Source organism: Heliangelus exortis, chromosome 1 (assembly GCF_036169615.1).
Source record: "Heliangelus exortis chromosome 1, bHelExo1.hap1, whole genome shotgun sequence".
Lineage (NCBI taxonomy): Eukaryota > Metazoa > Chordata > Aves > Apodiformes > Trochilidae > Heliangelus > Heliangelus exortis.
The window spans coordinates 91,601,539-91,627,847 of record NC_092422.1 but is presented as its reverse complement, the minus strand read 5'-3'; the positions used below and the strand labels follow the sequence as shown (position 1 = coordinate 91,627,847).

Below are 26,309 nucleotides of genomic sequence, written 5' to 3'. Positions count from 1 at the left end.
TTAGAAGGTATTCCTATGCCATTTGCTATTGCTTTTTAATTCATTAGTAAAGGAATCATTTGTTCAGAGATTGATATTTTCAGGCAAAACATCAAGTCAGCATAAAGACAAAACAAACATGAGCAAAACGGTAAAATACAGAAAATTAACACTGAGATGTTAACTATGAACTAAACACACTAGAGTTTGAATGTAATTGTAGCTTCAGGTGGAGGTGACCTTTCTAATCATCAATGTCTGACAAAATATACATGTCGTTGAGTTACAGAGACATTTTAATTACAAAACTCAAAGATTATTTACAATTTTAAAAAATTGGGGTAAAAATGATTAGTCATAGTAAGCACATTGGGGATGTCACGTTATGCCAAACCTCTTTTATATCTAAGTCCATGAAAAAAAAAAAAAAAAAAAAAAAAGGGACTGGCTATAATGTAGGGGTGAATTAGATACAGTTACCCAAGACAAAATAGAATATAAAAGAATAAACATTTATCATGTAGCAGTCTCCTACACCCAAGTTAAGCCAAACAAGTATGTTTCCAGTGCTGTCCACAGACAGCTGTCATTAAACAACAATTTTAAGGCAAATTTTATCAATAATAAGTTGAACTATACAAATCACAGCATTTTCTTAGAGGCCCTCAGAACCAAGTGGAGAGAATCAAACCTGAACAGAGAACATACTTACTCTGTCCTATGTGCTGACAGACTGAGGAAAGCAGTACTCAAGAGTTCAGATGCACAAAGAGAAAGGAGATAAGCAGCCTCCAGTTAAAATGTAATACCCAATATGTCCCAATACTACCACCCCATTGACGACACTGTGCTGCCAGCCAATGAATGGGAAAGTTCAGCCATTCCAGCTGGGAAGAGAGGAGAGAAACTTGCATACATACAAATGGTCTAGGAGTGAGGAGCACAAAATTTGCAGAACAGAAGTCCCGCCTGTTGTTTCTAAACATGCAAAATATATTCTGTCCCATTCCAGTTATTTCTTGCTGTTAAGAACTGTTTACTAATCAGATTGTAAGGATTCTGTTTATCTAAAAATGAGGCTACGCATTTTTGCTGTGCATAAAAATGAGGCTATGCACAGTCAACAGTAGGACACACAACAGTAGTGTGCACATCAACAGTAGGAAAGAATAAGGTTCATGATGCATGTTCAGGCTCCATTAAGCATAATGCTTAAAATTATTAGAAGGACAGACTTGAAGGGTGACCCTGTTGCCAGCTGAAGTAACTAACTCACCATGCTGGCAACTCAGTCAAATAGTAATTTCTTATGTTCTCCCAAACTAATGTATTCCAATACTACTACCAGCTGGAAAAAATTCATAATTTACAGCATAAAGTTTTATGTGGGAGCAGACAAATATAACAAACCATATAATCATATGTTCAAATAAAAATTAACTGTTTTATAACAAAATGTGGGTAAAAAATAAGTTTCAGCCATTTGAAAACTCAGTATTATTTGAGCGTCTCTTAAGTGGTATCCTAACAACTTTTATTTAGTGATGTAGCTTGAGAAGAACTTTGGATTGCAATTCCAGTTTAGAAGGCTCAAATCTAGCAGTCGCAGGCTTTTTTTTCCACAATGACATAAAAAGATGCCATGCAGCCCCCTTGCTACCCAGCAACATCTTGCTTTAAAAGTAAAAATTCTTGTAAGCAACACATTTTTGCCATTAACACAGAAGTAAAAAAATTGCTCACAAAAGGCAAAAAAAACATTCACAAGGTAGACTTTTCTTCTGTGAGGATTATCACACACTCAGCCTTTTTTGGAAGCAGCATGTAAAATCCTTAAACTCCAAAAATGTTCTAAAACATGGAACCTTAAGCAACCATTGTCTGCTATCGTAAAGATGGAAAACATGTTTGTTTAAAAGATGCTTTGAAATAAAGACAGTTAGCATCTCAGGCAAGGGTCTGTTACTAGATAGAGTTCGCATAGGAAAATAAGAGCAGGAAAGCAGAAACAAGCTAATCACTCCGTTGATTCAGGTAGAGAGGAAAAAACGAGGACAGAGTGAAGACAAGTCAATTTCCAGAGCCTATCCCTGAGGTTGCTAGTAGTAATTCAGCAGGGACAAGCACCAGCCTGGAGATCTTTTTCCTCCACAAAAGGTAGGGCTCACCAAGAAGCTGGGCAACTCTTCCGCTTGGTCAGGGCCTGTGAAGCAGAGAAAATAAAGTGAGGAAGGCAAAACCAACAGTTTCTGGTACCTTTCTCCCATACTGACCCCTCCACAAGGCAGACTGAGATTTCAAACACAAACAGAAGAGAGATGAGGTTACTAACTCTGTTGCTGTACCTGCCCTATTAATATAGGGAAGGAACAGAAACCACTGCCTTTTCCTTAAACTGAGCCTGTGCCCAGACTTGGGGGTTAAACTAAGCAGTTGTGTTTATGAAGATAACTCTGTAAGAAAATGCAAATTCCTTAAGTGATTTCTTTCCAAGTTTCATATCAAAAGTGTGTGGTGCAAGTTATCTAAATATTATATTACATTATATTATATTGTATATAATATAATTATATTATACATAAATACATCTAATATATAATACATATATAAAAATATTATATTTAAAATGTATGGTATATATTATATATAAATATTCTTTCTGCTAGGTGGAGTCTCTTCATAAGCCACTGGCTTATTACCTCACCCATAACTAAAGCAGTAAAAAAGTACAATTAAAATAATATCTTTGCAATGTAGCCCTAACAAAGGGCATGACTGCTGGTAACTCCCTGCTGGACTCAGATAGTGTCATTTCTTTCTCTGTGCCCCCTGACTAAGAAGGTATTTTGCTTTGGTGAGCCAAGTAACACCAAACCTTGAAAACCTGTTTAAAATGTACCACAAAACCGAGTAGTTTAAAAAGATAGTTTTCACTGACTTAGTTACAACAAATCTGAGCTGAGGATGGAGTCACAGTAACACTTTGATATATTTAAAATGTTGCAGCACCCAAAGTGCTTCAGCCCTTCACCAAAAGGTACTTGCTGCTCAAGCAGGTTTATACTCTGCTGTGAAAATTTACACGTGCATTAATGCTGGACAGATAATACCTTGTTGTCACTGAAAGGGGATGTGAACCCAGACACATTCCCCCTCCTCAGTCAGTTCTCTGAGATTTCATAAAACTAACCTGGGTAAATGAGACAAAACAAAACGAACAACAAAAAAAAAACATACAAAAAACCCTCCCTCAAAAAAAACAAATTCCCTCCCAAAAAACCAAACAAAAAAATCAAACCAAAACCCAAACTAGCAAAATCCCCCCAAAAAACACCAATCCAAATGAGATTTCTGTACACTGAACTGGCCTAAAGTGCCCTCAGCCACAGTACAGAAACACTAACAGAGAATGGATGAGACACCAGAGCTCAGTTTAAGAACTAGAGGGCAAGGCCTGCCTTTCAGGCAGCAGCAACCTACCTATCCCTGCACGTTTAACATTTAACCTCAGCTGCACTCCATTTAAAGAATGCAATACCTTAGCTTTCCAACACTGACATTTGGGAAACCTGATGCAGGCACCCAAGATTTTTTATATGAAAGACATGGTCCTTGCTTAGAGTGTCTTAACTCTTGCCATTCCTAGAGCTTAGGCTATAAATTTGCCCAGTAGTGACAAACAGCACTTAGCCCAAACACAAAAAAAACCCAATCCCAGCATCACCGAAAAGGTTCAAACCCACATGCCCCAAATCCCTGGAGAAGAGTTCTTATCGATTGGCTTTGGACCAAAGGAGAAGGTTCACTCTTCCTCTTGAAACTGAGCAGAAGGAAAAAAACTGAAGACTCAAAGGATACAGCAAGAACAGAAAACTGGGAAGGCTGTGCAGTTCAGCTGCCTCCCCACCAAGTGTAGTATTAGTTTCTAGGCCTACTAGTCGGGACCATTTATCCATTTTTTTTTTTTTTTTTACATGGGCCTGTAATGGGATAAAATACTTTCTTGGAGAAGAAGCCAAAACCTAAGACTTCCTCTTCCCAAATTCAACAGCTAGGCTGCTACAGTACTCCCACCAGGGAGCCTGCCATCCCTTACTCAGCTTCTAAATCCAGCAGCCAAAACTGCATGGTCCCAATCCCCCTTGTGCTAAACCCCATTCTACTGCTTCCTGAATTAATGCTCCCATCAGCAGGCCAAGTCATTTCCTAGGAGTCTGCTTCACATTAGGAGTGCACACAAATCTTAGTTACACATGAGGTGAGCTCCGAGGTGGCCTTTTCAGTGAACCCTCTGCCAACTGCTGGGCCCTGTTCAAGCCTGAAGACCAACCTGAGGGTGAAACGTGCAAGCTGCAGGGTGACCTATGGGTGTTTCACAATTGGTTCACACTGCCCTTTGCCAGCCCAGCTTCCCATTGGTCCCACCAACTTCTCCACCTCCAGTCTCTCTTCTCCTCTCCCACCTGTGTGTGCCAAGGGCATGTGGTCACTGGGAATTAGGCAGCCAAAACTAACACTACAACAGTAACCAAGGCAGTAAAGTAAACGTATCTCGGTACACAAAGGAAATGCTTTTCTGCCAGTTTAGGGAGATGAACTCACTCACAGAGGGACAAAGTGATCACACCTCAGCCATCACAAGGGACACAGCAGCAGGAGGCAGACAGAGGGTGAACAGAGCTTGGGTGTTGCTGCAGCAAACTGGTTGTGAGCCCATTTGTCCTGTACACTGCACTCTGCATCATCTGGACTGATGGAGACACCAAAGATGCTCACAAGTTACCTTCTTACTCAACTGCTGGCTCCTTCCTCTTGCCCCAACCTGTGTGAGGGCGAGCTGGATCACAGAATCAAATGAGGGCTGGGGAAGGGAAAGGTTCTATGTCTCTCCACATTTTTTTTTTCCTGCACGGATCGGTTTCCTGAAGATTGCGCAGGCAGCTTTGCTGGTGCAATGCAAGGTACAGAAATCAAACAGCCACAGTGCCTGAACAGGCCAAATGGCCAAAGTACAATGATGGAACTGCAAGTTTAGGATAAGGCAGCATTAGGCTCATCCTGAAGGAAAACAGCACAGCCACGGCAAACTTCCAGTTTCCTCAGCTCTCTGTATGCAGAGGCCTCCAGATTCAGGTGACAACTATGGTTTTTACTTATAGCTTTGGTTTTAAAAAAGCTTATTCTGCTAATATATCTTATTTAGGACTAATTCCTGTCTCTCACCTATCCATATAGTGTGGTGTATCAGATGGTTTTGTAAGAAAAAAAAAACCAAGAAAAGTTATTATTATTTATGTTTCAACCCTTAAGAAACCAGACCATCACGCTGAAGGCCTGAATCAGAGATGAGAATAAAACATATGCTCTCCATGGCCTGATTGAGCTTCTGCAAGTTCAGACATCTTGCCTCCTGGGGTAAACCTCCAAATGGCTGGATTGTGTATTTCCTAGGCAAAATGTTACTGCAAGTTTCACTGCTAAAAAAAAGCGGACCTTAAAAAATGTATCACCCCCCCCATATTACTAAATGTTGACAAATCACATTCCATGTAGGATAATGGAAATGCTCAGTGTCTTTTCTCATCAATGCCTCAGCAGAAGCTACAAGGTGGGAATCAGAATGAGCAAGGGGGAGAGGGGAAGAATGCCCTTTCTGTGTTACTATTTCAGTTACACACACAACGCAGTGAAATAAGTATTAACTATACCCATTAAGTCCAAGCATCCACGGGATAGATTGAAAAAAAATTATAATAAAAAAATAATAATTTAAAAAGCAACAAAACAACATAAGACGGTCAATGTTACAGTCGGTAAGCCCCCAGCTCGACAAACAGCAAGGAAAGAATCAAAGTGAGTCAAAGTTCAAAACAAGAGAGGTTAGAAGTTTAATATTTACTTTAAAGCAAATATTTCACCACTTTTTCAAAGCCAGAGCACAGGAAAAGTTAGAAATAAAAGCCACGTACGTTTTAAAATACTTTTAAGCACAGTCCATTTCAAGATGCTACACACCAGGCTCCCCAGAAGCACATCTGAGTTATAATAAATATATTACAGGAATAATCCGCTAGCGACCACCTCTCCGCACGCCCCTCCATGGCCACAGCCGCGGGGTAAAGCAGGATCCCGGCTAAACCGAAGCCGCCCGGGTTTTTAGGCGAGGTCCGCTCGCCGCAGCGGTCCCGGTGCTCCGGGCCATATCTCGGTGCCGGGCCGCCCCGCCATTTTACCGCACGGGCAGAGGGGAGCACATGGCCCCGACACCGCTGCCGCTGCCTCCCGTGCCGCCCCTGCTAGGCCCGGCGGCGGGGGGCTGGTTACAGGAGCAGCGGCAGCGAGACGGAGCCACCCGCCGGGAGTGCCCTTCTCCAGAGCGAAAGGAAAACTTACTTTCCTTCAGGGGGATTTTAAGGAGCGGGAAGGCATCCTCCGCCGCGCCGCCGAAAACTACAGTACCCAGGGGGCAGCGCGACATGGCGGCGGGTCGGCCCGGGGGCGGGGGCTGGGGCTGGGGCTGGGAAGCGGGCGGGAAGGAGGGAGGGAAGGAAGGAAGGAGGGGAGGAAAGAAAGGAAGGAGGGGAGGAAAGAAAGTGAGGTGATCCGTGTCTGCATGGGGGGGGGTTATTAATTGGCTTCTGCGCTTAAAATTGTTGGGAGTTTAGAAATGCGGCTGCTGCCTTCCGACCGTGCTCAGCCGGGTCGGGCAGGGGCTAAAACTGGCTAAAAACTCTGGCCTGTGTGTAAGGTTCTTGTTTTTACTCTTTCTAGGAAGTAAAGTATGGCTCCGGAGGGTAAAGGTGATAGTTCATGAGACTGGCCGGGTAGGACTGTGCAAAGATTGGTTTTATTTCAGTGTTCTCTCAGGGGGAATGCTTCTGTGAATCTTGAAGTCCTGGGTAGGAGCAGCTCCTTCGTTTGTGCTGTACTGAACTTTCTGCTTCATTGAAGCCAAAGAGTATTGGGCAACCTTTAGTCAAATCTAACATTAAACTTTTGCAACAATACTGTTAATAGAAACAGATTTCACCCTTAGTTTTGTTTCTCCCCCCCCAACCTTCCCCAAGAGCTATAATGTGAAAACCTTGCTGTTCTTCATAAATTAGATTATGAAATACAAGTTTAACAAATGTTTGCATATTGAAGCATCGCCTTTTGCTTTAGAAGGGAAGAAGTGACGTGAACAAATGCTCCAAATTGTACTAATTGCAGCAGAATGGCTCTTAGTAAAGTCCCATAATATTACTTCTACAAATTGAACACTAAAGACAGCAGCAATAATCACTGGTCTTGAAAAGATGAAAATAAAACATTTAATTAATCTGAAAACTACCTAATACCTAACTGAGTTGAGGTGTTTAACTAAAGGTTTGTGGTTTTCTACAGCAGAGATGGGGAGAGCAGGAACAGCTATTTTCCTGTGGGGGCTGTGGATCCTAATGTCTATGAACAGTGGTGATTTTTTTCGGTAATTACTTTGCATTATTTTGTAGGGAACCAGAGCAAAGTATGTAGCATGAACTAAAAGCCTTGTCTGGCTTTTTTCCCCTCCTTTCTCCACGGTTTTCTTTGGATAGATGATAGACGGGGGGCTACACTGGTAAGCATATCAGTGTACTTAAGCTTTTTCAAACAAATTGAAAGCAGTTGTAAAGGGTCCTTTCTCTGGGAGTGGGCAGTTGTGTAGTGCAGTTTCCACTTGGCCCACATCATGTGTGTGATTCCTGTGTGGGACAACTTTTCTGTCTGAAGTCCCCATCATGAGTGAAGTTACATCAGTCAAGCCTGCTGCTTTCTTGAGTACAGCTGAGGCGTTCTTTTTGTTTTGTTTTGTTTTTAAGGCATATTTTACTATTATATTGTGCTGAAAGCCTTTGCAGCTTTGTTATGTCATGGCCCCTACTAGCAACGTTATGTCTATATAGACTTATCACTTCTTGTTTATGGGCAAAAGCATGCCTGGTCTATCTGGAAAAGGCCGTTTTATCAGGGGAATCCAAATGTCTGAAATAGTTCAAGTGAAACGTTTTCAATCTTTAGTGCATCTTATACCATAAATTAAATACTGTATTAGGTTGGTAAGATCTATAATATACTGATGTTGGCATGGCATGAAAGGCAGAGTTTATTTGTAAAAGGGCCTCTTTAATATAAATGCTATAAATGTAATAAAACACCTTTGACACAAAAGCAAGCAAACCGATCCAAGTATCAAATCCATCATTTTTCCAAAGTTAATGTGAAGGTGACCGCCTCCCAGCAATACACAGGAGAGAACAGTGATGCTTTCAAATGGTCTTGCAAGTGATTATTAAACCACACTGAATTTGAGGCTCATGTCGCAAATAAAGCAGCAATGAAATACCTAGTTTTGTGGTATTTTAAATTTATTTCAGACCTAGTCAGTTACTACCTCATTACACTAAGAGAAACTCTGTGTGGGAATAATCTTCCATCTGTAGGATAATTCACAAGGCCTTATTTCTACATAAATATACTAGAGAGTAGGTTTGGGGGTAGCGTGAAGGGGACCCCCAGAGTGGCTGCACTGGGGAGAAATTGATTTCGGTGCGTTCGAGCAAAATACCTCTCAAAAGTCATGGCTTCGGGGGTGGGCTCAGGCCGGGGCCAGCTTTCACTCAGGTATTTATTGACGGCGGCGGCATTTTCCTTCCCTTCCTTTGTTCCTTTAATTTTTTCTCCCGTCTCGCCAGCCCGGCCCGGCCCGGCCCGGCCCGGCCCGGCAGACAGCCCCCGGAGCACATGTGCGTGTCACAGCCGAGCCGCCTGCACTCACGGCGGCGGGAGGGGGAGGGCGCCTTTCGCATGGAGCCGCTCGCTGAGTGAGGAGGGCAGCGCCGCGCCGGGCCCTGTGATGCAGCAGCGGCAGCGGCAGCAGCAGCCGCAGCACCAACAGCAGCAGCAGCAGCAGCAGCGGCAGCAGCACTCGTGCGCGGCCAGGCCCCCCTGCTAGGCGCTGCCCGCCCTCGGCACACACACGGGGCGGCGGAGGAGGCGCGGGGCTTGGCCCCGCTCCATGGAGACCAATGGCATCGCTCCCACCCACCCCCAGCGGCCCCGAGCCCGCCGGCACGCACAGCTACACGCTTCAGCCCACCATGGCCACGCCGCCGCCGCCGCTCCAGCCCTCGGAGAGGTGAGTGCCACGGCCGCCGAGCTTTTTCGCGGAGGCCTAAACGGTTCCGGGCCCCGCTGGCAGCCGGAGGCGGCCGCGATCGCGACGGGGAGAAAAGGGTGGGTGGGTGTGTGCGAGTGGAGGGACGACAGGGACAGGGCCGTAGGGACCGGCCGGTCACCGAACACCACGGTGCCTTCCCTCGCCTCCCCGTTCTTTTCCTCCCCGGTCTCCCAGGGGCTAAGGTGCAGCTTTCCGGTGTACGGGACGCGAAAGGGGCAGAGAACGGGGGCGGGGGGAGGGGAGCGCGTCTGTGTGGGGGCAAAACGGGCACTTAACGGTTCCATGGCGGAGGGGGGGTGGGGGGGGCGTGCGCAAGGCCGCTCGCCGGGGCTTTGCCTCTCATCGAGGGGGGCAACCGGGTACGCGTGTGTATGTGCGGGGGGCATCAAGGGGGACGGCGGGGGGGGTATGGAGGGCGCCGGTAGGCGCGGCGCCGGCTACTCGTGGGCGCAGGGGCGGTGGGGCGGGTAGGCCGAGGGGGGTGGGGGTGAGTGGAACAACATGGCGGCGCGGTGCGATCCTGCGGGGGGGTGGGTGGGGGATGGGGGTGGGGGTGGGGAGCGGCGAACTTCTCCGAGACGCGAGACTTCCCCATCCCGCCCCACCCCGGAAGTTGGACGGGGCTGGCGCTCTATGGCTTTCGCTCAGCGCCAGAGCGGCCGCCTGGAGGCCTGGGCAATTTCCCCTCCCTTCCTAATCCCCCCCCCCCTCCATCTCTCTCTCCCGGTTTGTGACGTCACTCGTTCGAGGACAGCCAATCGGGAGAGGGCATCCAGGGCAGACGTCAGCAAGGGCCCGCGGCCTCCGGGTGCGGCGGTGTCTTGTGGGATACTGGAGGCCTTGCGCCTTGCGAGGAAGGGAAGCGGAGCGCGGGGGGAGGGAAGGAGGGAGGGCGAACGGGCGGTCGGTCGGGCAGACAGCCCTGAGCGGTAGGGCTGTCATGGCGACTAATATCGAGGAAATCTTTCGGTCCTTTGTGGTTAGCAAATTCCGAGAGATCCAGGAAGAGCAACAGCAGCACAGCGGGTAACGAGCCTGCCCGGGGAGGGCTGGAGAGGCGACGCAGCCGCGCTCTCGCTGGGGCCTAACGTGCGGGGGGGAGGAGGAGTGTGCTGGAAATGGGGGGGCGGGAGGGAGGAAGAGCGGGCGACGGGCCGGGGCCTAAGCCTCTTGAGGGTCTTTTCGGCGGTAACATGGCGGGGCCCGGGGGCTCGCGCCCTTGGGAGCGGTTTGAACGAAAACACGGCGGGGGGGGGGGGGGGGGGGGAGGAGGGGGGAAAGGCGAGGAGGGGGAGGGGCGGGCTTTACTACGCGCTGTCTCCTGGCGAACTTTTTTTCGCTCACGGGTTTTTTCTTGTGTCGGGGAAGGGGCGAGTGTCTGTGCAATTTGTCTTACTGGTCTTGATACATTTAAGCTCGCTTACGCTCTCGGTTCTTATCTCGCAAAGTAAGTGTTAATCACTGGAGAAGAGCGAGTGATGGGTGCTTGTTTTGCAGCTCTTGCGTAAAGCAACGGGACTGTGGCACATCCGAGAACGTTTTCCTCCCTTGTGCCTAATACTCTGCTGTCTCAATGTGGTCATATAAGTGAAAGTTAATCAAAAGGTAGATGTTTTGCTATAAGTACGGCTTCTTCAGGAGGCCAAAATATTGTTTTGAAGGGTCGAGTGTAATAAATGCTTATTAATGAGAAAAAAAAGGTCAAAAAAAGGCTCAAAATTGCTTGTATTATGTTGATATTTTTTTTGGTTAGTGGAAAGGTAGAAGGCCAGCCCAATGGTGACACAATCCCAGTCGAGCAAGCCAACCCTACCGATGACACTGTTGCTGGTGCTGGGAGTCTTCAGAATGATCAGATAGTGCAGAAAATAGAGGAAGTGCTCTCTGGAGCCCTTGATACAGAGCCGCAGTGCAAATCAGGTAAATGAAAACCCATTTGGCAAATTTGTTGTTGTTTAAGAAGGTTGTCATAGTGCTTAAAATTGAATCAGTTTTACAGAGATGAAAAAGTACTTTTCAGTACTGGTCCTCTTACTGAGCTTCATCTCACAAGTGTTTATTGTAATGTTTGTTAAATGCATTTTATTCCTACTATGATTTACAACCATAGATGGAGAAATACATACTTTAAAAATTGATGCTGGTTAATATATGAAAGTATTACTTAGTGTTTGAAAAAAGTTATTTTTCTCTCCGTTACAATAATGCTGAAATGTATGAAGAATATTCACATATATAATTGTGCTTTATTTTATATGTATATGTATGTCAGGGTGTCAATGAGCAGTTCCTACTAACAAAGCTGGTACTGATAGATAGCAGCATTGATGTGTTGTTGTGGAATGGTTTGTGAGATGATTTCTAAAAATCATTTACTAGAATTCAGAACCAAATGATAAACTGTTCTTCAGAGCAAGATGCTTTGTTTTTCTAAAATGAATAATGAACTTGTCTCTAAAAGGCAGATACAGAAATTGCCGTTTACAGAGGTTAAGAAATTTTTATGTATCGATATTTTAGTTTCAAAAATGACTGGGTTTATTATGCCAAAAAGTTGCGTATGAGTATCCCTTCTCATGAGACTAGTTCTTTTTGTAAAATTTACAAATTGGGAGAGCTAGTGTAGTGAAAACTCTGCATTTAATGTGATAATTTCAATTCTGGCATTTCTGATTTTTTTGTTTTGGACTTGAAACATAGGTGACTGTTATGTGCTTGGTAAGTATAGTTACGGAGGTTTTTTTAAGACACAGGGTAGAAGGTCACGTATTTTAGAGATTCTGTTTGCTAGGTTTTGGAATGACTTTTTCTTTCTTTAATGCACAGTGGCTTGTTTACCTTGAGCGTTTTCAATAGTTTTTTCATGTACGTTGTACAAGTGGCACTTCAGGCTAGCATTTTTAAAAATCTTTTAAATTTCTGTTTTGTTGTGGAAGAATGAGGAAGCTGACATGGTAATAAATGAGATATATTAATCAGTAAGTTAATAACCTATGGCACATGTTCCCGCTGTTCCTATCTGGAAGGGAGTTAATGTTGCTGTTGGATAACAGAGATTATCTGAAAACGCTGTGTAGGAAAGTTCATTTCATTGCTTCATTGTCTTCTTTCTTGCATTCACAATAGTATTGGTGGAAACACTATTTTTTGCTAAGCTTTTTATTCCATAAAAATTTGTGTTCTTAAAACTACCCAAGATCTGTGTTTATGGAATCTTAAGTCATGTTGATTTAATAATACTGTGTTTATCAACAACTTCAGAATGATTTTGCATTGTTCACTTGAAAGAGTGCTTTGTAATCACAACCAGATTATAACTGGAAAAATCCCCCTTCCTGCGGTGGCCATTAAAAATATCATAATTGAATACAGAAACAGACTTGGATATTTATCTCCTATGTAACAGAAATTATACAAGTATCCTTTAATAGAAGTGCCTGTCTCACGGAGACATAGCAGTAGACCCAAAGAAGGGTAAGAACCTAACACAAGTTATAGTTAGGGAGAAATGCGTAAAATTAAAAGGTGATTGGAATCTCAGTCTTCCTCTTTTTTTTGCCCCTCAGTGACTGCTTATCCCTGCAGGCACCTTTGCTGTTGCTTTCCTGTTTGATGCAAAAGTTCTGTGAGGTTTTTACAGGTTTGCAGTTGATTGTGGCAACTGCAGTTTACTCTGAGCAGCTGGTCAATGCCTTAAAGCTTGGTTGGGATCAGGGGAGTAGATGCTTTTTTCCCCCATGTTTGTTTTGAGAACTTACTAGTAAATATGCTTAGATACTCTTAACATGCTGGCATTACTGGACTCACTCAAAAGTTAAAGCAGAGTAGGGGATAATGGGCTGAGTGCATTTTAGGCAATAAGCATACCACCACTTGGATAATTTTTCTGGAAAATGGGACTTCATGTGCAGCTTGGTGTAATTTAAAAGCATACCTTCAGCCTTTTGGATGAATGCACTGCCCAAGTGAATGTAGGTGGAAGTGTATCCAACTGCTCCTTGGGAAGAGTCGTGTTCCCACTGGAACTGTATTGCTTGTAAGATTTGGTTAACTTTTTGGAAGAATTAGCTATTTTTATTTGCAGTGACCACTGAGAGCGAAGTTAAGAGGCCTGAAAAGGGAGTATGGGTTATTTGTGTATGATACTTTAGTGAAGAAGGCATGGGTTTTAAGTTTTACATTTTTTGTATCTTTGTCCATGCTTTTGATCATGATTCTAAAAGAATTCTTAAAATGTAGTTTTAATAACATTTACAAGAAAAATGTCATTTTTTCTAGATGTAGACAAAAATACTGTGAAAAATAGTACTCAGTCTACAAAAAGAAGCTCTACTGGTGAAGATGAAATTCCTAAGAAAAAATCAAAGAAGAACAAGAAACACAAAAGCAAGAAGAAGAAGAAAAAGAAGAAGAAAAGGAAGAAAGAGAAAAAGCATAAAAAGCAGCCAAAGGAGTCAAAGTTGAGTACACGTCATGGAGAACAAGGAGCCGTGCAGCCTGCTTCTCTTTTGTTGCCAGAGACATCAAGCTCCAAACTGAGTGTACAGCATGGAGGATTTGGAGATGCAAATCTGGCTGTCCACATGCAGCCACAAGAACTGTGCTTAAAAGCAAGTGAGGCTCTTGATAGACAAGTTTTAGGACTTGCTTCTCAGCAACCTGCGGAAAATCTTGGAAGCGAGAGGGGTACTTTGTGTGCAACAAATCCTCCATTTAATTTAGAAGGCAGCCAATCTGATACTCAAGAAAATGCTAGTATAACTCAAACTAGAATTTGCACTATACAAGAACAAATTAATCAGTCTCATCAAAGTATTTATCCTATAGCTGTTAACGCGAGTGACCAGGGTGTTCTTGTTGATACTGGAAGTTACAATTTGTCTAGCTCCCCTTTTGGAGTTGCCAATAAATCTGAAAGTCAGAAAGGTTCAGAAGCAAATCTAGCTTCAGAGGTAACAGAAGTACAAAGAGGTTCAGAAGTTCTTTTGAAATCTGCTGACACCAAGGAAGTAAAAACTTTGGGTACAACTGCTGAATCTGAAACCATGGAGGTGTTGAAATATTCAGAAGCACCTCTGCAGTCTGCGGCCCAGATGGGAGCAAAAGTGTTAGAAGCAACTTCTTGGGCAAGTGATGTGACAACAATTCCTCAATCTGCAAGTCAGGCAGATTTGAATACTGTGAAGGTAGCTCATGTGTCTATGACCGTGGAAGAAATGAAAATTCCAGAAGGAACTGAACAATCCCTGCTTATGGGTAATGTGAAAAATGTGGAAAGATCATTGGAATTAGGGGGTGTGAGCAGAACTTTGGAGCCATCCCTGAAGCCTTCAGTTATATCTGATAGTTTGACTGTGACGCAGTGTCGCCCTGCAGAGGGTTCTATTGTCTCAAAGGCAGATGTATCTTTGCAGCATCCTTTTGAAATACCTGCCACAACTGCTGTGACCCAGATAGAAATAAGAAGTGCCAAAACACTCCTGGGGCCAGAAGCTGTTACAGAAGTGAAGGATGTTGAACCACCTAGAAGCTCTTTACAAGAAACTCTGCAGCCAGTTGCTGTAGTAAAGTCCGTGACTTTGGAAACAGTCATGGAACCTGTGGGTATTACAGCAGCAGATGTCCAAGCAGCTCAAGAATGCCTGCAAGTGGGAGTAGTCAAAGCTGTGGGAGGTACTGCTGCTGATCCTGCAACTGTGCTGAGTGCATCAGGAGTGTTCCTGCACCCTAAGGTCATGACAGAAACAAGAAGTGTGGATAGAACCCAGGAATCTGCTACTCTGCAACTCGAAAATACTAATGCTTCAAAAATGTCAGAATCTACTCTTAAGACTGTAGTTGTATCAGAGACAAAAGATTCAGAAGGTAGTTCATTATTGAGACGACCAGAAGAGCTGAGAGAATCAAGATCTGAGAATGAATTAAATGTGAGAGGTTTGGAAGCAACTCCCCTGTCTTTGCAGAAAGAAGACAGAGACAGTCCAGGAGGAGTCCCAAGACAAATGATTGTGGTGGAAGGTGCAGAAGACACTGTGCAGTATGGGACTGCAGCCAGAGCTGTCTCAGATGCTGGTCTCCGAGCCATGGAAATCGGATCTATAAGACCAGTCAGAAGTTTGGAAACTACTGTAGCGCCTGTATCAGAGGCAGAAGGAAAGACATCTTCATCACACCTGCACATGAAAGACGTAGAATATCAAGTGGCTCTAGCTGCGGCAAAGGCACAAGCTTTGGAAGCAATCTTGCAACCTGGAACCCCTGCAGTGTTGAGAGTCTTAGGAGAAAATGTGTGTTCTGAAGTCAAAATGGTGGGTAGCAAAGCCTTGGAAGCAAGTCCAGGTTTTACTGCCTTAGAAGAAAGGTCAGAAAGGACTCCTGAATCTGTGGTTGCACGTGTAGGCATGGAACCAGTTAGACCGTCAGAGGCATTAGCAGGAATGATGCATTTGAAATCCACAGCAGAGAGAGAACCAAAGCATGCAGAACCTCTTGGTGCAAGCAAAGCAAACCTGTTGGGAGTTGAGGGGGTTGCAGATGTGAGAGGTGTGGAAGTGAGTTCACAAATGTCACACTTAACACAGATGAAGAATTTGGAAATGGCTTTGGGATCTGAAACAAGGACATTAAGGCATTCTGAACTTGCTTCAGAAGATCCAAACCAATCAAAGGCAATGAGCAAAGAAACAGTACTAGCAGCTGTGCAGACTTTGGAAGCAAGTTCAGAACCTGTACAGGAACAAGTACTAGGGCATTCAGTAGCAGTATTAGAGTCACTGCCCAGAGGGGAAGAAAAAACTATGGACTCAGAAATATTGACAGAAGGGAGGAACTTGAAAGGAGCTTTAGAGTCTAAGATTTTGACAGATGTGAGAACTCAGGGACCTACTGTAGAATATATAATTGCAACAAAGAGGACAAGCACACAAAGAAATGAGCCCTCACTTATAAAAGAAAAATTGGAAGCAGCTTCAGAAACAGAGAAAGCAGTGGAAGCAAGATACTTGGAGTCAGCATCACAAGCTAGAGATGTGGGGTTGTTGGACAGTATGAAAGAGCCTGCAGTAGAAGTGAAAGGTTCTGTACACATGGTTATCCAAGGCTTGGAAACTTCCCAGATGTCTGGAAATGTGGGAGCTATAAATATTTTGGAGAGTGCTTCAGAAGCCATTCCAGAATCTCTGCACACTGAAAACCAAGAACATCTGCAAGCAGTTCTAGAAGCAAAACCTGCTGCAGAATGGAAGAGTACAGAAAAGGCTTCAGAAATCTCGAGTGCTGCTGAGATTGTATCTTCTGAAGCAGTTCCAAAACCAGGGGACACAAAAGATCTGGGAAAACCAGTGGACCATGCAGTGGCAGAAGTGCAGCATGCAGAAGGAGTGCAGGATCAGCCAATGGAGGATGTGAGAGTTCCAGGTCAAGCTCAGGAAGGCGAGATGCTGGTTGAGCAGAAAGATGCAGAGCAAGCTCAAGTATCTGAGCCTTTAATAGCAGAAGCAGTTTTTAGTTCTTCACAAGCAGTAGATGAAAAAGCTTCAGCAGGGACTCCTGATTCTGAAATGATCAGAGAGACACAAGAGGTGGAAGGAGCTCCAGCTCATCTGGGAGAAACAAAAGATTTAGACACAGCTGCTCTTCCTGAGACTGTTGCAGAGGTGAAAGATGCAGAAGAAGTGGGGTTGGAGACAGAGACAAAAGATTTGGAAGCAGCAGAAGTACCTGAGGCCATTGCAGAAGCAGTTCCAGAACATGTGGCAGAGGCAAGCCAGTCAGAAGTCACTCCACAGACTGAGGCTGTTAAAGAAGCAACTCCAGAACAGGAGTCAGAGAAAAGGGACTCAGAAACCTCTGAAGTGCAGCCTGATGTGGCAGCACGAATGAGAGAGACTCTGATGAGACTTGAGAAAGTTGAAAAAAGTAGCCATAGAAGCAGTGATAAAAAACATGATGCAAAGAAACAAAAAAGAAGTCGTTCCAAGTCTCAGTCCAGGTCTAGGAAGCGGAAGAAAAAATCAAGGTCACGTTCTACTTCCAGGCGTCTGACATCTAAAAGAGGACGTTCTAGGAGTAGAAACTATTCGGTTTCCAGAAAAAAGCATTCCAAATCCAGATCCCGATCTGTGGAGAAGAGAGAGAGAAGATTATCTTCCCGGAGATCCAGGCGCAGACGTTCTAGGTCATCTGATCGTTACAGGTCTAAATCCAGATCAGCAGAAAAGAGATTGTCCTCCGGGAGGTCCAGGCGTAGACGTTCCAGATCTTCTGACCGCTACAGATCTAAGTCCGGGTCAGTGGATAAGCGACTGTCCTCCCGAAGGTCCAGACGTAGACGTTCCAGGTCCTCTGACCGCTACAGATCCAAGTCTGGATCAGTGGAAAAGCGATTGTCTTCTCGAAGGTCTGGGCGCAGACGTTCCAGGTCTTCCGACCGCTACAGATCCAAGTCTAGGTCAGTGGATAAGCGACTGTCCTCCCGAAGGTCTGGGCGCAGACGTTCCAGGTCCTCTGACCGCTACAGATCCAAGTCTGGGTCCGTGGATAAGCGACTGTCCTCCCGAAGGTCTGGACGCAGACGTTCCAGGTCCTCTGACCGTTACAGATCCAAGTCTAGGTCAGTGGATAAGCGGCTGTCCTCTCGAAGGTCTGGACGCAGACATTCCAGGTCATCTGAGCGCTACAGGTCTAAATCGCCATCAGTAGATAAGAGGGGGAGCAGGTTGTCCTCCTGGAGATCCCGCCGCAGACGCTCCAGGTCCTCTGACCGTTCTAAGTCCAGATCCAGGTCTTCAGAGAAGAGAGGAGGCAAGGAATACTCATGGAGGTTCAGAAATAGGTCCGTTTCCTCTGATCGCTCAAAATCTAGGTCGAGATCTGTTGAAAAGAGAGGTCGGAAGTCATCTCTGCGAAGGTCTAAACGTCAGCGCTCGAAGTCCTCAGACCGTTACAAGTCCAGATCCCGATCAGCAGAAAAAAGAGATCGAAAGCAGTCATCACGGAAGTCTAAACGTCAGCGCTCAAAATCCTCTGACCGTTACAAGTCTAGATCCAAGTCAGTGGAAAAAAAGAAGGAGTCCTCAAGAAAATCCAAGCGTCGCCGCTCGAAATCCTCTGACCGTTACAAGTCTAGATCTAGGTCTGTAGAAAAAAAGCGCAAGGAATCTTCAAAAAAATCCAAACGGAAACGTTCCAAATCCTCTGATAGTGTTAAGTCAAGGTCCAAATCTGTAGAAAAAAGAGACAGTAAGTTATCCTCAGTAAAGGGCAGTAGCAAGCGTATGGAGTCTTCTGAACTTCAGGAATCAATCAAATGTCCTGAAACAGTAGATGTTTCTGAACCTCCTTTTGGAAGTGAAGGCACCTCTTCCAAATCCTCTAATGGTCCCATGTCAGTATCTTTGTCTGCTGAAGGACTTAATGGTCCAGAGCTGCCACCGGCATCTGAAAGTGGACTTCCCAAACCTTCTGATAGTCTTGAGCAAAACTCCTCACCTGCAGAAAATACAGTGGGTCTGCAGCCTCCTGTGGTGTCTGAATTTGACCCAGATGACCATGTACCAAAATCCACACCTGTGGAAGAATCACAAGTTTCAGTGCTTTCCATGACATCTGAAAATGGATCAACTGACAAAGCAGTGGCTCTGGAGTCTTCATCACTACCTGAACTTACATACTCCACACCCACATCAGTATCCGTATCTGTAGAAAAAGAAGGCGATGCAGAAACCCCTTCAGTAACAGAATTTCAGCTTTCTGCATCTGCATCCCACGATGATGAGTTAAGGTCTACCTCTCTCAAAGAAACAGAGGGTCCAGAGCCTCACCTGACACTTGAAAGTGGATGCTCTGGGTCTTCTGATGATTACAAGACAATTTCCTTGTCCTCTGGAAAAAACGAGATTCAGGAGTCTTCTCTGATGTCTGACAGTGTACTCTCTGACTTGTCTGATGGTCATGAATTGAGACATATCCCTGTTGAAAAAGCAGAGCTTCAGAAGTTTTTGGAAGTTCCTGAATCTTCCAAGTTGGCTGGCAGCCCTCAGTCACTATCTTTTGAAACAGCAGAGTCTCAAAAATCTTTTTTATCACCTCAAGTTCCATGTTCTGTTTTCCCTGAGTCAGCCTCCCTGCCTATTGAAACAGGACAGATGCAGGAGCATTCTCTGGCTTCTGAGAGCGGATGCTTCAAATCTCTTGATGGGCATGGATCAAGATCCTGCGTTGCTGCACGAATTCCACTGATTTCTGAAGATGGGTCCTTCACATCACCTGATGAAAATGAACAAATATCCTTATCTGTTGAAAAGATCAAGGCTTCAGCTGTTTCCCTGACATCTGAGTGTGGTCCAGTTGAGATCTCGGATGTTGTACTGACAGCTGTAGGACAGAGCTGCAAGTCTTCTGAAGTTCTAGACTCTGTATCATCCGTTGACAAGGATATAGACGGTCCAACACTTTCACAGGTACTTCACTGCTCTGAATCTTCTGAAATGCAGGAATTGAGATACCTGCCTGATGGAAAAATAGAGAGTACAGGATCTTTCTTGATCTCTAAAAGTGGAATTCCTGTGGGCCATGATGGCCATAAAGCAAACCACAATTACCTGGAGAAAACGGAAGGTGCAGAACTGTTGTTGGCATCTGAGCTTAGGCATTCTCTCTTCCCTGAAGGCTATAAATTGACATCCACTCCAGTTGAAAAAACAGAGATACCGAAATCTCCCCTCCCCCTGGAAAGTGAGTTCTCCAATTCTGTTAATGTGTGTGAATCAGTAAGCACACCTAATGAAAAACTGCAGGCCCCCGTGACTTCTGTGACATCTGAAGGTGGGCTCTTCCTGTTGACTGATAGCCATGAATTGAGACCTTTCTCTGCTGAAAACATAGAAGTGCAAAAGTCACCTAGGGTGGAATGTATTGCATCCACTGATGGCTACAGCGTGAGATCTTCGAATGATGAAGAAATAAAATTGCAAGAGCCATCTCTGATGCTGGAAAGCAGATGTGCTGTTTCCTCTGATGGTCATGATTTGACATTCACTCCTTCTGAAAAAGCTGAGGTAGAGGAACCATCTCAAGTGTCTGAAAATGAGTACACAATAGGGCTTGGTGGTCCAGAATTGACATCAACCCCTACTGAAAGGGCAGAGATGCGGGAACTTTATCACATGTCTGAAGAAAACTGTTCAGTGTCCATTGAAAGCCAAAAGTTTCATTCAGCTCTTGCTGAACAGATAGAAATGCAAGAGCCTGGTCTTATGTCTGAAAATGAACATACTGTATCTTGGAAGGCCCAGGAGTTGAGATCTAGCTCACCTGAAAAGTTTCATTCAGCTCTTGCTGAACAGATAGAAATGCAAGAGCCTGGTCTGATGTCTGAAAATGAACATACTGTATCTTGGAAGGCCCAGGAGTGGAGATCTAGCTCACCTGAAAAGGTAGAGACACAGGAGGCTTCTGTAGTAGCTGCCAATGAATATGCTGTGTCTTCTGAATTGCCATCTTCCCTTGCTGAAAAAGCAGAGGTACAGGAGTGTTCTCTGCTGTCTGAAAATGAATATGCTGTATCTCCTGAGATCCAGGACACATCAGCCAGTCCTGAAAAAGAGGTGCAGGAGCCTTCTCTGACATCAGACAGTCAATATACTATCTTGCCTGAAGACCAAGGATTACAGTCTACGCTTGCTGAAAGAACACTGGTGCAAGAGCCCTCTCCAATACTGGACAGTCAATATGCTGCATCCCCCGAAGGGCAAAAATTGCTCTCTGCTCATGCTGAAAAAGCAGAGGTGCAGGAATCTTCTCTGTTGTCTGAAAATGAGTATGTTGTATCCCCTGAAGGCCATGATATGAGACCCAGTCCTGTTGGAAAAGAAGAAATGGAGGAACATTCTGAAACATCAGAAAGTGAAAGTTCAATGTCCACAGATAGCCAGGAGCTGCAGTCTACTGTTGCTGGAAAAACAGAGGTTCAGGAGTTGTCTTTGATGTCTGAAGGTGAATGTGCCATGTCCCCTCAAGGTCAGGGACTGCAGTCCAGTCCTACTGAAGAGGCTGAAAATGAGCATGCTCTGTCTCCTGAAGAATATGAATCGAGATTGACTCATGCTGAGAAAATGGAGGGTATGGATTCTTCTTTGACATCTGAAAATGACCATGTTTTATCTTTTGAGAGCCAGGAGGCAAGATTCACCCCCGTTCAAAGAGTAGATGCTCAGGAGCTGTCTCCAATACCTGAAACTGAACATGAAGCATCCCCTGATGGACATGAGTTGGGATTCCACACTGAACCTTTGATGCTAAACAGTAGAGCCTCCATGTCCCCTGATCATAGCGATCTGAAATCCATCCCTGTTGAAAAAATAAATGATGCAGTGCCTGAGAGTGCATGTTCCATGTCCCCTGATTGCTACAGTGTGAAATCTGGCCCTGGTGAAGAAGCAGGAGATGTAGAGCCTTCTCTGATACCTGAACGTAGACATTCCACATCCTCATATCAGGAAAGTCATGAGCCGAAATCACCCATGGAGGAAGAGGGTCCAGAGCCCTCTTTGACTTCTGAACATAGGCACTCCACATCCCCTGATGACCGTGAGTCAAGATCTAGTGTCGGTGAAGACGCAGAGTACTTGGAGCAGCCTTTGACAACAGAACGTAGAAGCTCTGTGTCTTCTGATGAACATGAGTCAAGGTCTACCACTGGGGAAGAGGTAGAGGATGCAGAACCTTCCTTGACAGCTGAACGAAGAGACTCTACATCCTCTGATGAACATGAGTCAAGATCTGCCACTGGTGAAGATGTAGAAGATAGGGAACCTTCTTTGGCAGGTGAACGTAGACATTCCACATCCTCTGATGATCGTGAGTCAAGATCTACAACTGGTGAAGAAATGGAGGATTTGGAACCTTCTCTGACAGCTGAACATAGGCGCTCTGTATCTCCTGATGGACGCGAGTCAAGGTCAAGCACTGGTGAAGAAGCAGAGGACCAGGAGCTTTCTTTGACAGCTGAACGTAGACACTCCACATCCTCAGATGAACATGAGTCGAGGTCTACTGCTGGTGAGGATGTGGAGGATATGGAACCCTCCTTGACAGCTGAACGAAGAGATTCCACATCATCTGATGATCGTGAGTCAAGGTCTACTGCTGGTGAAGAAGCAGAGGATATGGAGCAGTCCTTGACAACTGAACACAGACGTTCCACATCCCCTGATGGGCGTGAATCACGGTCTACCACTGGTGAAGAAGGAGATGATATGGAGCCTTCTTCGACAGCTGAAAGAAGAGACTCCACATCATCAGATGAGCATGAGTCAAGGTCTAGCACTGGTGAAGAGGGTGAGGATGCTGAAACCTCTGTGGGAGATGAAGATAAACAGGGAGATGAAGATAAACTTGAGAGATTGGAGGAAGAACCCGACAGTAGGCGTTCTGAGTCTTCGGAACGTGAAAAATCTAGATCCAAATCCGTTGATAAAATGTCTGACAAAGGGTCTTCAAGGAGATCTATAAGCAGACACTCGAGATCTCCTACTCGCCAAAAGAGTCGGTCCACATCTGTTGAAAAAGGAGCAGACAAAGAGTCTTCGTGGAGATCTAGACATAGGCGTTCTAGATCCACATCTGTTGAAAAAACAGCAGACAAGGAATCTTCACAGAGGTCTAGACATAGGCGCTCCGGGTCCGCCGCTCGCCAAAGGAGTCGATCAGCATCTGTTGAAAAAGCAGCAGACAAAGAGTCAAGGAGGTCTAGACGTAGACGTTCCAGGTCCACTGCTCACCAAAGGAGTCGTTCTAAATCTGTTGAAAAAACGGCAGACAAAGAATCACGGAGATCTAGAAGCAGACGCTCCAGGTCTTCTCAGCGCAGATCCCAGAGGTATGATACCAGAAGGAATCGCTCCAGATCAGCAACACGGAGAAGAGCATCGAGATCAAAATCTAATCGTCGCTCTCGCTCTAGCTCCTTGTCACGTTCAAGGCACAGAAGGAGGAGTAGGTCAAGGTCAGCATCAAGAAGGCGGCGTTCTCTATCAAGAGACAGGCGTAAGAGATCGCAGAGAAATAGATCAAGATCCACTGACAGAAGAAGAAGAAGATCAGATTCGAGAGATCGTAGAATATCACTCAGGCTACGGAGCAGGAGTCGAACACCTATTCGTCAAAGGCGATCAAGGTCAAGAGGAAGAAGACGGAGCTCTAGTAGGTCACCAATTCGACTGCGTCGATCAAGATCTTCAGGGAGGAGAAGATACAGCAGATCACCTGACCGTCGTCGGTCAAGGTCATCGGAACGATTTTCAAGCAGGTCACCCAAACGTCTTACAGACTTGGGTAAGTGATAATTTTGTTTTCAGTAGTTTGTAGTTAAGTGATACTTGTGTTCATTTACATAGTCTTACTTGAACTTACCTCTATAGCATAAGGATTTTCTGGGAAGTAATTTTGTGTGTTAGGCAGTGACTTCAACTAGGAATTTCTACGTTGGAGCTGAACCAGTGTTTACCATTTGGAAGAAAGTATGTTTAGAGCAGGTTATATCTTACTATAGAGCTTTTATACAAAGCTCTATACAAAGAAGGTATCTTACAGTCTTGAGGAATGCCAATATGATGGAAAGTAAAGGCCAACTACTCTGTAAGAAACATGAATTTCTAGTTTTCTTGAACATTTGGAAGTGTCAGTTAAAGATATGTTAGCTCTGTTGTCAGCTGTAGTGCTTATTTGTCCGTTTCCTTTAATCTGTCTTTCCTCTTTCCCATGGTAAGAACCTAATGGGAAGGGAGTCTTGTTTCTGAAAATACCATCAGGCACTGCTGAGCTTTTCTCTGTGACTGGAGGAGGAGACACCTTGTAGTTTCTGTAGGTAGTAAGTTACATAAGGAGAAAGAAGGCTTTAATTTTGAGAGACGTGTTCTGCTACAGTGTGGGAGGAAGCATTCTTGTGCAACTCAGGTTCCTGATCCTTTTGGTCCTGTGTCATAAGGTTACTGTGGCTACTGTAGAAGACAGTCTACTAGAGAAGTATTTCTGTACAGAGCATTAGAATTAATGGGGCATCCTTGAATCTGTCTTGATGCTTAGATTGTGCAGCAAGCTTATAAGTATATACTTTTGTTCCTTAACAACAAAAGAACTTCCTTAAGAAGTAAAGGAATGTTGTCTTTCTAGGAATTCTCTAAGCCTATATGCTTGCAGATATATTGGTAGCTTTATTTTTAAACCTGCAGATCAGATGTACTTTATTTTCATCCCCTATTTCTGTCATAAAGTCAGGTATGCTTTTTTTCCTTAACTAAGTAAAATACTGTTCTGTTAAGAGCTTACCTTTTTCTGTTTGTTTTTGGTAAGTAGCTTTTGGGCTACAAACCAGGAGACTTCCATAAGACTTTTGAATGTTTTTCAGAGATAGCTAGTAAGTAGACTTTGGAATGAATGCTGTGTAGAAATGACCTAGTATTTCCAAAACTAGAATGAATCAATGGAGTATAAAAGGCATCGGAGCTTCTGGAGCTTGGAGGGTTTTGAGTGCCCTAATTCTGAACTCCTGTGTTTTGTATTCAATTGGCCATTTCACTGATCTACTGGGTGATCTTAGAGCCTGGAGCAAGAAGTGCAATTTTAGTGTTGTTCACAGAACATGGAACTCAAGTTGTGGGTAAAAGCTTGTGTTTTCTTTTTGTACTTTGTTTAGTCTGCCAGAAATGCTTATTTATTATTAAAACAAGATTCTGGATAAATAGTATTTTTTCTTAAACGTTTTTTTAGACAAGGCCCAGCTACTTGAAATAGCCAAAGCTAATGCAGCTGCCATGTGTGCTAAGTCTGGTGTTCCCTTACCACCAAGCCTGATGCCTCTGTTATCTCAAAAGAAAGACGACAAAGCCAATCAGAAGTCATCAAGAGATACACTAAAGGAGCTCACTGAGGTAAGCAAGAACAGCAGCATCAAACCTGAACATAGGCAAAACATTTTTCTGTGACTTGTAGGCAAGCTGTCACTCTGCTTGGTTTGTGTGTAAGCTGGCTTGTAGTTAGAGCTCATATTCTCTATATAATTCTTTTTATACGTGAAAGGAGGATTTTTAATTCCAGGGAAACAATGGAAATACATTCAATAAAAGTCTATAGCTGCTTTTTTCAGATCTTTTGTAAAACAGTAGTTCTCCTTGCAGTCCTACTAATAAAACTGGAAGCTTTCACTTCTAGCTTTTGGTTCTAGTATTGTTAAGTATTTATGTACTTATATTTGCTAGTGAATTTCACATTGTTCACTGTTACGTCTGGGATAAAAATTTAGTGCCCCCTAGATACAGTTCTCCAGGTTTTATTATACACTCTTAAGATATTTCTAGAGAATTATTTTTGTAGTTCTGTCCCATTACAGTTGAAGTCTACAAATGGGATGTTGTTTTATTTGACTGGGGAGGAAAACTGCTACTTGTCCATTTACTGTAGTAGTGTTACCTTGTTCAATATGCTAATTTCCCCCTACATTTATTCCCCAGAAACTAGAGAAAATTTGGAATGAAAAAAGAAGTGTGTGGTGTTTTGTTTTTGTTTTTTTGTTTTTTCGATTGCATCACCGGTGTAACAATTCTGAAATAAGTGCTTATGGAAGTAACATCTGAAATTAAACAGTGTCAAATTGCTGAAGTTGTGTGTGGGCCAGTGGAAGCAGAAGTACTTGTTTTGTTGGTACAAAGCTGAGATTGTGCAGATAGACTGTGCAGATATCTTAAATGATTGTTCAGTTAACGTGACCAAGATCCAGTGTAACTAGTGCTAATCTAGGAGCCCAAATCTTCCTTGCCCTTTTGAACTGTGGGAATCTGTTGGATGATGTTTCTGTCCTGTTTAGTCAAAATTGTCCACAGCAGCAAGCTAGGCCACTGTCATATAGTAGTGTGGCCAAGTGCAGGACCTTCCTCAGCCTGTTCAGCTTCTTGCAAGGTTAGCTGTGTTGTCTTTCCTCTGCAGATTAACTTGAAAACTGGACAAACTGGTAACAATTAGTTAGGGGACAACTAATAACTATAGATATTTTGTTGATTAGATTTCCAAATTATGTAGGCTTTTCCTGTTGCCTGAAGAGTGTGCTTTAGTCATTGTTTGCAGGTGTCTCGGCATA

At 44.3% G+C, this 26,309-nt stretch overlaps 2 protein-coding genes across 16 annotated transcripts in view; one reads left to right on the top strand and one right to left on the bottom strand.

The window, feature by feature from the left end:
* GART (phosphoribosylglycinamide formyltransferase, phosphoribosylglycinamide synthetase, phosphoribosylaminoimidazole synthetase) overlaps positions 1-6,482 on the bottom strand; it is a 42,012-nt gene extending 35,530 nt beyond the window's left edge. For 2 of the 9 annotated variants that reach the window (XM_071754051.1, XM_071754059.1), the window contains exon 1: positions 688-2,110. Coding sequence is in view for 2 of the 9 variants with exons in the window: in XM_071753975.1 (XP_071610076.1) it covers positions 2,117-2,182; positions 6,373-6,457 (151 nt within the window). In the remaining 7 variants the exon portion in view is untranslated. Of the gene's footprint in view, positions 1-687; positions 2,183-4,309; positions 4,443-6,037; positions 6,290-6,372 lie in introns of those variants that run through there. The other 7 variants (XM_071753975.1, XM_071754006.1, XM_071754032.1 and 4 more) reach the window with 7 other exon arrangements.
* A 1,950-nt stretch (positions 6,483-8,432) lies between these two features.
* SON (SON DNA and RNA binding protein) overlaps positions 8,433-26,309 on the top strand; it is a 39,674-nt gene continuing 21,797 nt past the window's right edge. For 3 of the 7 annotated variants that reach the window (XR_011727829.1, XR_011727831.1, XR_011727833.1), the window contains exons 1-4: positions 8,435-9,136; positions 10,932-11,098; positions 13,457-23,512; positions 24,947-25,107. Coding sequence is in view for 4 of the 7 variants with exons in the window: in XM_071753897.1 (XP_071609998.1) it covers positions 9,027-9,136; positions 10,932-11,098; positions 13,457-23,512; positions 24,947-25,107 (10,494 nt within the window). In the remaining 3 variants the exon portion in view is untranslated. Of the gene's footprint in view, positions 9,137-10,018; positions 10,205-10,931; positions 11,099-13,456; positions 23,513-24,946; positions 25,108-26,309 lie in introns of those variants that run through there. The other 4 variants (XM_071753897.1, XM_071753871.1, XM_071753874.1 and 1 more) reach the window with 4 other exon arrangements.